Genomic DNA, 16,579 nt, shown 5'->3' with positions numbered 1-16,579 from the left:
AGCAATAAGCTTAAGGTTAAAAGTTCAAACTCTGCCCGACTAATCACAGTATATCACTTCAAATGGGCTTGATTCTTCCCCTTGTATATGATTTGGGCATATTTGTGAACTGTGATATTAACTGGTGCTTACTGGAAAAATGATTTAAAATGTTGAAAATGTTATTTCATAGAGCTGTCAATGACCGGCAACTCTTGCCTAACAATTGTATTTATATTAAATGTTTTCTTTTGTAATATTAATGAAATAAATTGTACATCAACACAATTTTGACTGCTTCATTCGACATTACTGGGCTTCTTTTTAGATTATGAATATAATTCCACCTTCCAATCCTTCAAGATCTCTGCTTTGTCCTAGCTGACATCAAGCTTGTTGCATGATGATATTGTCACACAGCAAGTGTAAAAGCTTCCATCATGTTCCTGATTTGTGTCTTGTAGATGATATGATGGGGGGTCATAAGATGAGTTACTTCTCATAGAATTCCCTGCCTTTGCCCCACTGTTATAATTTATGCAGCTGGTGCAGTTCAGCTTCTGGTCAGTGTTGATCCCAGGATTTTGGTCATGTGGAATTTGGAGATGACAAATTCCGTTGAACGTCCAAGAAAAATGGTTCAACTCTGGCTTATCGCTGATACCCCTGCTCATGACTCCACCCCCATTCCCCCCACCATCACACCCACTCCAGTTACAGGTTCCGCCCCCACTCCCAGCTCTACACCCACACCAGATCCCAGCTCCCAGCCCTGCCGAGTTTTCACCATCCCCCCAGACCTCCCCCTCACTGAGGACGAACGATCTGTCCTCAGCAAAGGACTCCCCTTCATCCCCCTCCGTCCATGCATCAATGAATTTAGTACACGCCGTGATGTCGAACAATTCTTCCGTCGCCTCCGCCTCCGAGCTTACTATCACAATCAGGACTCCCGCCCACCTTCTGAGGACCCCTTCGCCCACCTCCAACACACTGCATCCACCTGGACACCCCGCGCTGGCCTATTACCTGCCCTCGACCTCTTCATTTCCAACTGCCACCGGGACATTAACCGCTTCAACCTGTCTACCCCCCTCCCCCACTCCAACCTCTCACCCTCACAACGCGCAGCCCTCCAATCCCACTGCTCCAATCCCAACCTCACAGTCAAGCCAGCGGATAAAGGGGGTGCAGTGGTAGTCTGGCGCACTGACCTCTACACCGCTGAAGCCAAACGTCAACTCGAGGACACCTCTTCCTACTGCCCCCTCGACCATGACCCCACCCCCATCACCAAACCATCATCTCCCAGACCATACAGAAACTCGTCACCTCAGGAGATCACCCACCCACAGCTTCCAACCTCATAGTCCGGGAACCCCGCACTGCCCGGTTCTACCTCCTTCCCAAGATCCACAAGCCTGACCACCCTGGCCGACCCATTGTCTCAGCATGCTCCTGCCCCACTGAACTCATCTCTACCCACCTCGACACTGTCCTATCCCCCCTAGTCCAGGAACTCCCCACGTACGTTCGAGACACCACCTCCTCCAAGACTTCCGTTTCCCTGGCCCCCAACGCCTCATCTTCACCATGGATATCCAATCCCTCTACACTTCCATCTGACATGATCAGGGCCTCCAAGCCCTCCGTTTTTTCCTCTCCAGATGTCCCCAACAGTACCCTTCCACTGACACACTCATTCGTTTGGCCGAACTGGTCCTCACCCTTAACAATTTTTCCTTTGAATCCTCCCACTTGCTCCAGACCAAAGGGGTAGCCATAGGCACACGTATGGGCCCTCAGCTATGCCTGTCTTTGTCGGCTACGTAGAGCAGTTGATCTTCCGTAATTACACCGGCACCACTCCCCACCTCTTCCTCCGCTACATTGATGACTGCATTGGCGCCACCTCGTGCTCCCGCGAGGAGGTTGAGCAATTCATCAACTTCACCAACACATTCCACCCTGACCTTAAATTTACCTGGACCATCTCTGACACCTCACTCCCCTTCCTGGACCCCTCCATCTCCATTAATGACGACCGACTTGACACTTGACATTTTTTACAAACCCACCGACTCCCACAGCTACCTGGATTACATCTCTTACCACCCTACCTCTTGCAAAAATGCCATCCCGTATTCCCAATTCCTCCGCCTCCGCCAGATCTGCTCCCAGGAGGACCAGTTCCACCACAGAACACACCAGATGGCCTCCTTCTTTAGAGACCGCAATTTCCCTTCCCACCTGGTTAAAGATGCCCTCCAACGCATCTCGTCTACATCCCGCACCTCCGCCCTCAGGCCCCACCCCTCCAACCGTAACAAGGACAGAATGCCCCTGGTGCTCACCTTCCACCCTACCAACCTTCACATAAACCAAATCATCCGCCGACATTTCCGCCACCTCCAAACAGACCCCACTACCAGCGATATATTTCCCTCCCCACCCCTTTCCGCCTTCCGCAAAGACCGTTCCCTCCACGACTACCTGGTCAGGTCCACACCCCCAAACAACCCACCCTCTAATCCTGGCACTTGCCCCTGCCACCGCAGGAACTGTAAAACCTGTGCCCACACCTCCTCCCTCACCTCTATCCAAGGCCCTAAAGGAGCCTTCCACATCCATCAAAGTTTTACGTGCACATCCACTAATATCATTTATTGTATCCGTTGCTCCCGATGTGGTCTCCTCTACATTGGGGAGACTGGGCGCCTCGTAGCAGAGCGCTTTAAGGAACATCTCCGAGACACCCGCACCAATCAACCACACCGCCCCATGGCCCAACATTTCAACTCCCCCTCCCACTCTGCCGAGGACATGGAGGTCCTGGGCCTCCTTCGCCGCCGCTCCCTCACCACCAGACGCCTGGAGGAAGAACGCCTCATCTTCCGCCTCGGAACACTACAACCCCAAGGCATCAATGTGGACTTCAACAGTTTCCTCATTTCCCCTTCCCCCACCTCACCCTAGTTCTAAACTTCCAGCTCAGTTACTGTCTCCATGACTTGTCCGGACTTGTCCGACCTGCCTATCTTCTTTTCCACCTATCCACTCCACCCTCTCCTCCTCGACCTATCACCTTCATCCCCTCCCCCACTCACCCATTGTACTCTATGCTACTTTCTCCCCACCCCCACCCTCCTCTAGCTTATCTCTCCACGCTTCAGGCTCACTGCCTTTATTCCTGATGAAGGGCTTGTGCCCGAAACGTCGATTTCGAACCTCCTTGGATGCTGCCTGAACTGCTGTGCTCTTCCAGCACCACTAATCCAGAATCTGTTTCCAGCATCTGCAGTCATTGTTTTTACCGATTACCTGATAACTGTGTAGTGAGAATGTTACACAGTACTAGTTGGCCTAAACTTAAAGTGGTCCAGATTTTGCTGCATGGATGCATGGCTTGCTTCGTTGTGAGGAGTTGCATATGTTTGAACATTGTGCAGTCATTAGCAAATATGACCATTTCTGACCTTATGGCGTGGGGAAGCTCACGAATGAAGCAGCTTAAATGGTTGATCTGAGAAATTACTGCAGCAATGTTCTACAGCGAGTTGATTGATATTCAGCAACCCAAACCATCTTCCTTTGTGCGAGGTGTGTGTCAAACCAGTGGAGAGATTTTCTTCTAACTCTCATTGACTTCAAGTTGCCTGGGTTCTAGATGCCATTCCAGGTCAAAAATTATCTTGATGTCAAGGGAGGTCAATCTCACTTGACCTGTTGAATTCAACTCTTAGGTCCATGTTTTGGATCAAGTGTGATGAGACCAGGAGCTAAATATTCCAGTGGAACCCAAACTGAAATTCCGTGAGTGGGTTAGTAATGAGCAGCTGCTGCTTGACAGTATTATTGATAACAGCTTCCAGCACCGTGGTAATCTTCCAGAGTGGAGTGATGGGCCACGAAATGGCTGAATTTGATTGATTATGTTCTTTTCTTTTTTTTTTGTGGATAGGTTTCTGTCCTTTTCTGCTTTGTCATGTCAATACCAATGTAGTAGCTTGCCCAGGAGTATGGCTGTTTAGCACAAATACTTAGAATTGAAGCTGGGAGATTGTTGGAACATAGCCTTTACTGCATTTAGTACAACACCTAAGACCTTTTTTTTGCAGTAGCTAAAATAGCTTGCTTGCAGTTATTTCTTGATTAAAATATGAAAATGTGTCCCTCAGAGGTGTAATGCTGGCCTGCTGTGAACCTTAAAAGTAAATTATAAATTTGAAGACAGGAGGAAAAGTGTTAGTTTCTGGAAATAGTCCTTTAAACAGATCTATACATGATGAACTGTAATATTTAGATGTCAGTACAGATAAAGTAGTCCAAGTAGCTGTATTTGATTTATTATTTCACCTACTGTCTGCTTGAAATTAAGTTTCAGCTATTGTTATGGAGTGGATATAATGATGCCATGAACAGCCAGGAGAGTTCAGCTCAATTTAAGTTACTTTCATAGAAATTCCACTATAACTTTGTAATTTGTTTTCATTGAAATAAATCATTTCTACTTCATTTGTGTGTTTGAGGTAATACTCTACAGTGATATGAGTACACTGTATTTTTGCAGTTTATGTCGAACAAGAACTGGAACCTGAGTCTTGAATTAAGTAAGATATCCATTAAATTTGAGAAATTGACATTTTCAAGGACACAATGATTGAAAAAAATTGCATATTTTGCTTTAACCTTTGGAAACTTGATAATTGTTTCAATTGTAATAATGTCTGAAATGGTAAAGGAAAATAGAGTTGGAGGAACAGAAAGAAATTTCTTAAAAGACAAGTATAAATATGATAAAATTAAAGTGAGGGAAACCCTATCTGGAATGCAATGGCTGAAAAGGCAGTTTTGACAAGTACTAATATGCCTTAAAAACTGTGTTCCCTCCAATGATCTTAGTTTAGAATACTGAACTCAGGCAGTAAATTTAGAAACATAGAAAAAAGGAGCAGGAGAGGGCCATTCGGCCCTTTGAGTCTGTTCTGCCATTCAGTATGATTATCTAACTCAGTTCCTGCTTTCTCCCTATATCCCTTGATCCTTTTAGCCCTGAGAACAACATCTAACTCTTTCTTGAAAACTAGCAGTGCTTTGGCCTCAACTGCTTTCTGCAGTAGGGAATTCCACAGGCTCGCAGCTCTTTTGGTGAATAAATTGCACCTTATTTCAATCCCAAGTAGCCTGCTCCATATCCTTAAACTTTGACTCTTGATTCTGAACTCCCTGATCATCAGGAACATCCTTCCTGCATTTACCCTGTCTAGGCCAGTTAGAATTTTATGTTTTATGAGGTATCCATCCTCTGCTCTATTCCTTATCTAAATCAGTATTTTATAATGTGAGTTGTTGGGGTCCAAGCACTGATTCCTATGTCCCACTAGTCATTGCCTGTCAATTGTAAAAAGATCCATTTATTCCTACCCCCTGTCAACCAGTTCTGTATCCTATGTTCTGTATACTACCCTTATCCCATGCACTCTAATTTTACATGCTGATCTCTTATGTAGGACCTTTTCAAAAAGCCTTCCAACGAAACCCCATCACTGCTTTCACCTTATCCATTCAACGCGTTACATCCTTAAAAGGGTCCAGTAGATTTGTCAAGCATGATTTCCTTTTTGTAAATATATGCTGACTCTGCCCAATCCTGTTACTATTTTCCAAGTGCTCTGTTATTAAATCTTTTATAATGGAGTCTACAATTTTTTCCACTACCGATATCTGGTTAACTGGTTTATAATTCCCTGTTTTCTCTCCTTTACTAAATGGTGGAGTTACATTAGCTACCCTCCAATCCATAGGAATTGTTCCAGAGTCTATAGAATCTTGAAAGATGTCCACCATTGGATCCATTATTTCTAGGGCTACCTCCTTACCTACTCTGGGATATTGAGTTCTGGGGATTTATTGGCCTTTGTCTCGCCAATTTCTCCAACACCATTTCTCTACTAATACTGATCTCAGTTCCTCCTTCTCTCCAGACCCTGTGTTCTCCAACACTTTGAGATGTTGTTTTTGTCCTCTTTTGTGAAGACCGAATCATGATATATATTTAATTGGTCTGCTATCTCTTTGTTCACCAATGTAATTCCTCTGCGTCTGACTGTAAAGGATGATTTTCCTCTCTCAATCAATCTCATTGTTCTCCTTTGCTGAAATTTAAAGCTCCCAATTCTTGGTTGCTGCTTTCTTTGGCCACTTTGTATGCTCCTTCCTGGGATCTAGTGCTGTACTTAATTTCCCTTTATAGCCATGTTCAGGCCACCTTTCCTATTTTATTTTTGTTCTAGACAGAAATAACCAGTTGTTGTAGTTCCTCCATACAGTTTTTAAATGTTTGCCATTACCTAAATGCCATCATCCCTTTAAATAACGTTTCCTAATTTATCAAAGCCAGCTTGCACCTCATACCATTTTAGTTTTCTCTATTTAGATTCAGGGCCTTCATCTCTGAATCAACCACGACACTCAATCCTAATGAAGAATTGCTAGATTGTCAATAATTCCTTTCTGATTATGCAATACCCTGGCTAGGATGGCCATTTCTCTTGTTGGTTCTTCAACATATTGATCCAGAAAACCATCCCACACAAACTCCATGAATTCCTCCTTTATGGTATTGTTACTGATTTAGTTTGCACAATCTATATGCAATAAGCAATTAAAATTAAGAAATGAAGGTAAAGCTTTTTGAATAATAAAATAGCACATGCTCTAACTTTGCTTTTTTTCTTTACAATTTCTAGCATTCGATCACTTAAGGGAGGAAAGGGAAATGATTGTGAAATTCATGCTCCAGTTGGAATTTCAATCACTAATGATGATGGGCAGGTAATAGGTGAGGACTGTTTTTAAAATTGATCAGGCTTGATACTAGCTTTTAAGTACAAATAGTTCTTTTGCTTAGTTAAAATATCTTTAACAAACTTCATTGTGTGCTATTTTCTCTGCATTCTGCTAATACAAAACATTAGTGTTAGTGTACTTTCAGTATATGCGTGATAAAAATAATAGTCTTATGTCTAATCATAATGAAATCTGTTTGTGAATTCCAATGCATGAAGAAACACAACACTTATAGAACTTTTCCTGAATCTAATGAATTTAGGAAATTTAACACCAATACAGACACAATCTAATTTTCCAACTCTTTAAAGACTCTAGGATAAAGTCCATCAAGACCACGAGATTTAACAACCTGCAGCTCCATAATTTACTCAGTACTGCTCCTCTAATGAGTATAATTTCACCAGTTTCACTTTTCCTTTAACTTCTTGATTTGCAGTTATACTGGATTGTATTTTATACCCTGTATGGTGAATATAGAGCAAAATATTTATTTATTACATCTGCCATTTCTTTATTATTTACTGTTAGAACAAAGGATATTTACAGCCCTTCGGCCCTCTAAGCCTGTGCCGATCCAAATCCACTGTCTAAATCTATCGTCCGATTACTAAGGAGCTGGATCCCACTGCTCCCCACCTACTCATGCATCTGTCCAGACGCAGATTAAATGAATCTACCATGTCTGCTTTTACAGCCTCTGCTGGCATCACGTTCCGTGTACCTACCACCCTCTGTGTAAAGTACTTCCCGAATGTATCCCCCTTAAACTTTTCTCCTCTCACCTTGAATGCGTGACCTCTATCATTGCTTCCCTCACCATGGGAAAAAATCTTATCCATGCTGTCTATACCCTTCGTGATTTTGTAGACCTCAATCAGGTTCCCCCTTTTTTCCAATCAAAACAATCCTAACCTACTCAGCCTCTCTTCATAGCTAGCATCTTCCATCCCAGGCAATATCCTCGTAAACCTTCTCTGCACCCTCTCAAAAGCGTCTTCGTCCTTTTGATAAGGTGGCGACCAGAACTGTACACAGAGTTCTAAATGCAGCCGAACCAAAGTCTTGTACAATTTTAACATGACCTGCGAGCTCTTGTACTCAATATTCCATCCGATGTAGGCAAGCATATCATATGCCTTCTTGACCACTCTATCCACCTGTGTAGCCACCTTCAGAGTACAATGGACCTGAACTCCCAGATCTCTCTCTGCTCATCACCTTTTCCAAGACCTTTCCATTTACAGTATAGTTCGCTCTAGAATTAGACCTTCCAAAATGCATCACCTCAGATTTGCCCGGATTGAACTCCACCTGCCACATCTCCGCCCAACTCTCCAGTCTAGCTATATTCTCCTGTATTCTTTGACAGTCACCTATGCTTTCTGCTACTCCACCAATCTTCGTGTCATCTGCAAAATTACTGATCAGACCACCAATGCCCTCGTCCAGATCATTTATGCATATTACGAACAACAGTGATCCCAGCACTAATCCCTGTGGAACACCACTGGTCACCTTTCTCCATTTCGAGAAACTCCCTTCAACTACTCTCTGTCTTCTGTAGCTCAACCAGTTCTTTATCCAACTACAAGCCTGACCACCCTGTCCGACGCATTGTCTCAGCATGCTCCTTCCCCACTGAACTCATCTCTACCTACCTCGACACTGTCCTATCCCCCCTAGTCCAGAAACTCCCCAAATACGTTCGAGACACCACCCACGCCCTCCACCTCCTCCAAGACTTCCGTTCCCCAGCCCCCAACGCCTCATCTTCACCATGGATATCCAATCCCTCTACACCTTCATCCGCCATGACCAGGGCCTCCAAGCCCTCCGTTTTTCCTCTCCAGATGTCCCCAACAGTACCCTTCCACTGACACTCTCATTCGTTTGGCCGAACTGGTCCTCGCCCTTAACAATTTTTCCTTTGAATCCTCCCACTTCCTCCAGACCAAAGGGGTAGCCATGGGCACACGTAAGGGCCCCAGCTATGCCTGTCTCTTTGTTGGCTATGTAGAACAGTTGATCTTCCGTAATTACACCGGCACCACTCCCCCACCTCTTCCTCCGCTACATTGATGACTGCATTGGCGCCACCTCGTGCTCCCGCGAGGAGGTTGAGCAATTCATCATCTTCACCAACACATTCCACCCTGACCTTAAATTTACCTGGACCATCTCTGACACCTCACTCCCCTTCCTGGACCTCTCCATCTCCATTAGTGACGACCGACTTGACACTGACATTTTTTACAAACCCACCGACTCCCACAGCTACCTGGATTACACCTCTTCCCACCCTACCTCTTGCAAAAATGCCATCCCGTATTCCCAATTTCTCCGCCTCCGCCGTATCTGCTCCCAGGAGGACCAGTTCCACCACAGAACACACCAGATGGCCTCCTTCTTTAGAGATCGCAATTTCCCTTCCCACGTGGTTAAAGATGCCCTCCAACGCATCTCGTCCACATCCCGCACCTCTGCCCTCAGACCCCACCCCTCCAACCGTAACAAGGACAGAACGCCCCTGGTGCTCACCTTCCACCCTACAAACCTTCGCGTAAACCAAATCATCCGCCGACATTTCCGCCCCCTCCAAAAAGACCCCACCCACCAGGGATATATTTCCCTCCCCACCCCTTTCCGCCTTCCGCAAAGACCGTTCCCTCTGTGACTACCTGGTCAGGTCCACACCCCCCTACGACCCACCCTCCCATTCTGGCACTTTCCCCTGTCACCGCAGGAACTGTAAAACCTGTGCCCACACCTCCTCCCTCACCTCTATCCAAGGCCCTAAAGGAGCCTTCCACATCCATCAAAGTTTTACCTGCACATCCACTAATATCATTTATTGTATCCGTTGCTCCCGATGTGGTCTCCTCTACATTGGGGAGACTGGGCGCCTCCTAGCAGAGCGCTTTAGGGAACATCTCCGGGACACCCGCACCAATCAACCGAACCGCCCCGTGGCCCAACATTTCAACTCCCCCTCCCACTCTGCTGAGGACATGGAGGTCCTGGGCCTCCTTCACAGCCGCTCCCTCACCACCAGACGCCCGGAGGAAGAATGCCTCATCTTCCGCCTCGGAACACTTCAACCCCAGGGCATCAATGTGGACTTCAATACCTTCCTCATTTCCCCTTCTCCCACCTCATCCTAGTTTCAAACTTCCAGCTTAGCACTGTCCCCATAACTTGTCCGACCTGCCTATCTTCTTTTCCACCTATCCACTCCACCCTCTCCTCCTTGACCTATCACCTTCATCTCCTCCCCCACTCACCCATTGTACTCTATGCTACTCTCTCTCCACCCCCACCCCCCTCTAGCTTATCCCTCCACGCTTCAGGCTCACTGCCTTTATTCCTGATGAAGGGCTTTTGCCCGAAACGTCGATTTCGCTGCTCGTTGGATGCTGCCTGAACTGCTGTGCTCTTCCAGCACCACTAATCCAGTATTTGGTTTCCAGCATCTGCAGTCATTGTTTTTACCTCTTTATCCACCTAGCTAACACACACTGCACACCTTGGGGCTTCACTTTCTCCATTTGTCTACAATGGAGAACCTTATCAAACACCTTACTAAAGTCCATTTATATGATATCTATCCATTCATCTATCAACTTGGTCACTTTCTCAAAGAACTCTATTAAGTTGGTAAGGCATGATCTCCCCGCACAAAACCACGTTGCCTATCACTGAAAAGCCAATTCTCTTCCAAATATAAATAGATCCTATCCCTCAGTACCTTCTGCAGCAACTTTCCCACCACTGACGTCAGGCTCACTGGTCTGTATCCCTACTATCCTTCTTGAACGGGGACAACATTAGCAACTCTCAAGTCCTCCGGCACCTCACCTGTGTTTAAAGATTCTACAAAGATATCGGTCAGGGCCCCAGCTATTTCCTCTTTTGCCTCCCTTAGCAACCTGGGATAGATCCCATCTGATCCTGTTTATTTGTCCACCTTAATATCCTTTAGCCTACCCAGCACATCCTCCCTCCTTATGTCAATGTGATCCAGAGTAAACTAACGTCTATCTCTAATCTCAACATTCATCGTGTTCCTCTCCTCAGTGAACACTGATGCAAAGTGATCATTAAGAATCTCACCCGTTTTCTTAGGTTCGACACACAACCTTCCTTTAGTGGACTAACCCTTTCTCGAGTTACCCTCTTGCTTCTTATATATGAATAATTCTGCTCACTAAAGTTATTTCATGACCCGGTTAGCCAGCTTGATTCATCGTTTAAGATTGGTCCTACTCTCCCGATATTCCTCCAAGGCCCGTTCTGTTCTTAGCTGCCTGGACCTTATGTATGCTTCCCTTTTCCTCTTGGCTAGTTGCACAATTTCTCCTGTCATCCATGGGTCACGAATCTTGCATTTCCTATCCCTTGTTTTCAAAGGGACATGCCTATCCTGCACTATCTTCAACCTATCTTTGAAAACCTCCACATATCAATTGTGGACATCCCTTCATATTTCCCAGCTCCTGTCGAATTTTGATATAATTGGCCTTGGCCCAGTTTAGTACTCTTTCCTTAGGGCCACTCTTATCTTTGTCTACGAGTATTCTAAAACTTACAGAATTGTAGTCACTATTCCCAAAGAAATCCCCCACTGCAGCTTCTAACACCTGATCTGGCTCATTCCCCTGATCCCCTAACGTCAGATCCCTTATGGTCCCTTCCCTAGTTGGACTATTGGCATCCTGCTCTGGAAAACCTTCCTGGATGCTCCTTACAAATTCTGCCCCATCCAGATCTCTGACACTTAAGTGTATCCCAGTGGATGTTGGGAAACTTAAAATCTCCAATCCCACCACCCTGTTTTCTCAACATCTTTCCATAATCCGTTTACCGATTTGTTCGTCTACCACATGCTCACTGTTGGGAGGCCTGTAGTACAGCCCCAACAATGTAACTGCACCCTTCTCATTTCTTAGCTCTACACATAATGCTTCACTACTCAAGCCTCCATAGTGTCCTTCTTTAGCACAGTCGTGATATCGTCCCTGACCAGCAATGCGACTCCTTCCCTCCCTATCCTGTCTGAAGCATCTATATCCTGGAACATTTAGTTGCCAGTCATGGCCTTCCTTCAACCACGTCTCTGATTGCAATAAAGTCATACTCCCAGGCACCAATCCAAGCCATAAGTTTGTTTGCCTTGCCCACTTGCATTAAAGCATATGCACTTCAGACCACCAATTCCTTTGCATTCATCTGCTCTCTGCCTCCTCTTCCCCTTGGTAATGCCAGCTTCATCATCCTGTTCCTTCAAGTCTCTAGTTGCCACCTCACTGTCTACTAGTCTTCTCTTCTGGTAACCAGCCCCCGCCACATTAATTTAAACCCTCCCCAACAGCAGTAGCAAAAACTTCCCCAAGGATATTAGTTCAAGTCTGGTTCAGGTGTAGGCTATCCATATTGTAATAGTCCCACCTTCTCCAGAACCAGTCCCAATGTCCCACTAATCTGAACTCCTGCCTCCTTTGCCATCTTTCAAGCCACATTTTCATCCTGCCTATTCTTTCATTTCTACCCTGGCTAGCACGTGGCACTGGTAGCAATCCTGAGATCACTACCTTTGAGATCCTCCTCTTTAATTTCTCTCCTAGCTCCCTGAATTCTGCTTTCAGAACTTCATCTCATTTTTTACTTATATCAATGGTGTCTATAAGCTCCACGACAACTGGCTGTTCACCCTCCCCTTTCATAATGCTCTGCAGTCAATCGGTGACATCCCTGACCCAAGCGCCTAGGAGGCAACATACCATCTGCGAGTCTCATTTTTGGCCACAGAACCACCTATCTACTCCCCTTACAATAGAATCCCCTATGACTATGGCCCTACGAGTCTTTTTGCTGCCCTTCTGAACAGCAGAGCCTGCCATAATGCAATGATTCTGGCAACTGCTGCTCTCCCCTGGTGAGCCATCTCCACCAACAGTATCCAAAACGGTAACCTGTTTTGGAGAGAGATGACCGCAGGGGGACACCTGCACTGTCTTCCTATTTTTCTCTGCCTTTTGGTCACCTATTCACTGTTTCCCTCAGCAATTCTAATCTGCGGTATGACCAAATCACACCCACCTAAAAAAAAACACTTATCCTTCCTGTCAACCCTTACTTCTCTCTGCCCTCTCTCCTTGCTGCTCTGTTAAAAGCTGGAGGAGCTATTCTAATAGAGGAGCATATTAGCTCACCATTCTCACCCACTTGGGGACCAATACTCACTTTGTTAAATACTTACTAAAAACTCTATTTTTACGTTCCTACGTAGCTTCTTTTCTGGTCTAATTTTAGTCCTGATAAACCTTTAGTCCCTCTGCTGTTCTTTATATTCTAACCAATTGTCTGACCTGCCACTCATCTTGTCTCAGTTATACGTTTTTTTTCTATAAGCCTGATGTTTGCTTTGACTTATTTAGTTATTCACAAATGGTAGTCCTCCCCCTGATAATTTTTCTTTATTGTAAGAGTATACTTACTGAGAGTATTCTGAAATAACTCTTTGAACATGTATCACAACTTCTTTATCTGTTTGCATAATACCTGAGTTCATTTCAGCTTGCTCAACTTCCATTCTTAAAAATTTGCCTTTGTTTAATTTTAAAATATTGGTTATAAACCTCATCTTCTCCCTTTTCAAATTAAATGTAAAATCAGTCACATCACTGCTACCTAGAAGTATCTTTATTCTAAAGTCATTAGCGAATGCTACCTCATTTCACAATAGCAAGTCTAGTCTTCCTGTCCTCTCCAAAGCAGTTCATGAATGTTTCATCCAAGCTACTATTATTGATCGTTTATTTCCCCCCCGAGTTATGTATAGGTTAAAATCTCCTTTTAATTATTGCTGTCCCTTTATCACAAGTACCCAATATTTCTTGTTGCATGCTATTTGGAGCCTGCAGATCACTTGAACTAGTGACATTTTCCCCCCAAAACCATTCTACATCGTGATCTGAACCAAGCTCATTTCTAACTATTGCAGCAATATGAACTTTGATTAGGACAGTTAACCCTCTGTCTTTACTTAGTTTCTTATTCTTTTTGAATGTTATGTACTGACAATATTCAGGTCCGAAGCCATATCTCTGTAATGCCTACCAGATTGCATTTATTCACTTCAGTCTGCATGATCGATTAATTTACTTCATTTTTGAAAGCTATGCATGTTCAGATACAGAGACTTTACTTTTGTTTCTTTTGTTACCTTTGTAGTATCCAGTCTTGATTGCTGGTATAGTTTTTTGTTTTTCTCTCTCACTTTTCAACCATTTAATTTCCACATTAATATGTTGCTCTCCTGCCTTGACTCTGACTTCACATATGTTACATTCATCAAGGTGAGAGGTGAAAAGTTTAAGGGGGATACACACAGCAAGTACTTTATACAGAGGGTGGTGGTCATCTGGAACGCATTGTCAGCAGAGGTGGTAGAGGTTGATTCATTTAAGAGGTGTCTGGACAGATGCATGAGTAGGTGGGGCGCAGAGGGATACAAATGCTTAGGAATTGGGCAACAGGTTTAGACAGTAGATTTGGATTGGCTAAGGCTTGTAGGGCTGAAGGGCCTGTTCCTGGGCTGTAAAGTTTCTTTGCTCTTTTTACTCAAGCTTGATTACTCATTCACACTTTTTTTATAAAGTTTAAAGACCTCTCTACTTTCTAGTTATGTGGCTCATGGGAACATCTGTTCCAGAGGATTCAGGTGTATAGTCCTAATGGTACAGATTTCACTTTGCCCAATACTGATGCCAGTGACCCACAAATGGGAACTCCCTCTCCAACACCAGTCCTTGAGCCGCTCATCCACTTTTTTGATTTTGTTTATTCAGTACCAATTTGCGTTTTCACGTTTTAAATTGAAAGTACTTTTGAGATTCTACTTTTAATTTAGCACCTTACTTCTCATTTAAGTCAGCAGAACTTCTTTCCCAGTTCTACCTCTGTTGCTACTGACTGGACCATTACCACTGGATCTTCTTCCCCTTCCCTTCCAAGTTTTTTTTCAACCCTGGGCAGATATCCCAAACTATGTCACCAAGCAGATAACACAACTGTTTGAACTCGTGCTCTTTGCAGCAGAGGACAGAGTCGTTCCTCCTCACTTTATAGTTCCTGATACCCACTACTTATTTCTTCTTCTTATCCCACTTGACTAGCTCTCTGTATCATGGTGTCATGTCCAGTTCCACCCTGCACTCCTTCAGTCTCATGCAAACAAGCTGAGAAAATGTCAAACATGTTAGAGGTTTTTGTACTCCTGCCCTCTGAGTACTCTCACCTGCTTCACTGACCAAATCAGCAAAACGTATCCTGGAGGTGTAACTGTCTGCTGGAATAAAGTGACCAGGTGACTCTTCTCTCTCTTTCCCCAGCCCCCACCCACCCAACAACCCCCAACCCCCAAAACGATGAGCCAAGTATCTGAAGCTTGACTTGACTGAGCTGTCGCCGCAAGGATTTACTGCAGATATGTTTGTCTAAGGACATGCTGGCACACAGAGATTTCCACACTCTGCATTTGCTGCACATCACCTGCCCTGCCATTTCTAATAGATGTTAATTCATTAATAGTTGCTAATTAAATAATGTATTATTACAGTCGACATCTCCCACAATAAATTTTAGCAGTGTCATGTACGAATAGTGGGAACTTAAGTACACACGAACCTCGATTATCCGAATTACATGGGTGGGGAGTACTTTGTTTGATTAACCGAATGCTGGATAACATAGTTTAGCCAAGCATCGGGACCTTGCAATCTTGTTCGTATAATCTGAAATTCGTAAAATTGAATGCTGGATCGTAGAGGTTCCTCTGTATTGACGTCTTCAGAAGATTGTTAGAAAATTGAATTTAAAAAAAAAGAAATTGAAGTGTTTGTGATTTATTGGTATTTGTTGTGCCAATGTTTGAAGCCATTTTTATTTTCTAGGTGAATTAAACAAAAAGGGAGATCGAGTTATTGTAGCCCATGGCGGTCGTGGTGGTTCATTTGTGACTAACTTTTTGCCATCTAAAGGCCAAAGCAAAATTATACGGATGGATTTGAAGCTTGTAGCTGATGTAGGATTGGTTGGGTAAGTTTGGATTTCATATCTGTCTTCATTGTTCCCTTCTCAGTTACTGATTTATTTTACTTGCAAGTAATGGATGTATAGAATTTGTTGAATGATATGTTTGCTCATTTTAATTTTGATGTTGATTCAGAACTTTGTGTGTGATACCTGTTTTTTAACAACAAGGTAATTGGGAGTTTGGCAACATGAACAGGCATGCTATAAGGTGAGCTACTTTCAAATGTAATGAAAATAATATTTTCCCACTTTTTGGTGATTGAAAACAGAAATTGTTTCCTCTTGTATAAAATTCTGAAAGGATTTGAGAGGGTCAATGCTGAGAGTTTGTCTTTTCTATCTGGAGTTCTGAACTTCAGGGGGTCATAGTCATAAAGGGGAGATCATTTTCAATTGAGATGAGGTGACATTTCTTCACTTGGTAAATCTTTTAAACGATCTGTCCCAAGGGGCTGTGGATATTCATTCAGTAAGTATATTCAAGATTGAGACTGATAGATTTTTGAGCTTTCAGGGAATTAAGGGATACGGGGAAAGTGGAGTTGAGCTAGAAGATTTGTCATGATCTCAATTGAAATAGGCCTCTTTCTAGTTCCTGTCTTTTTAACAAGTGATTTTTTTTTTTAAAAGGAACTATTTAATTGTGGATAATTTG

General features: G+C 44.0%; 1 protein-coding gene across 1 annotated transcript in view; it reads left to right on the top strand.

Moving 5' to 3' along the window:
• The window catches only part of gtpbp10 (GTP-binding protein 10 (putative)), a 58,683-nt gene that overhangs the window by 9,181 nt on the left and 32,923 nt on the right, over window positions 1–16,579 (top strand). Inside the window, exons 3-4 of the mRNA XM_072575869.1 lie at window positions 6,729–6,820; window positions 15,783–15,927. Of these exons, the coding sequence (XP_072431970.1) occupies window positions 6,729–6,820; window positions 15,783–15,927 (237 nt within the window). The remainder of the gene's footprint in view (window positions 1–6,728; window positions 6,821–15,782; window positions 15,928–16,579) is intronic.

This window comes from Chiloscyllium punctatum, chromosome 8 (assembly GCF_047496795.1).
Source record: "Chiloscyllium punctatum isolate Juve2018m chromosome 8, sChiPun1.3, whole genome shotgun sequence".
Classification (NCBI taxonomy): Eukaryota; Metazoa; Chordata; class Chondrichthyes; order Orectolobiformes; family Hemiscylliidae; genus Chiloscyllium; species Chiloscyllium punctatum.
This window is presented reverse-complemented; position numbering and strand designations above follow the sequence as displayed.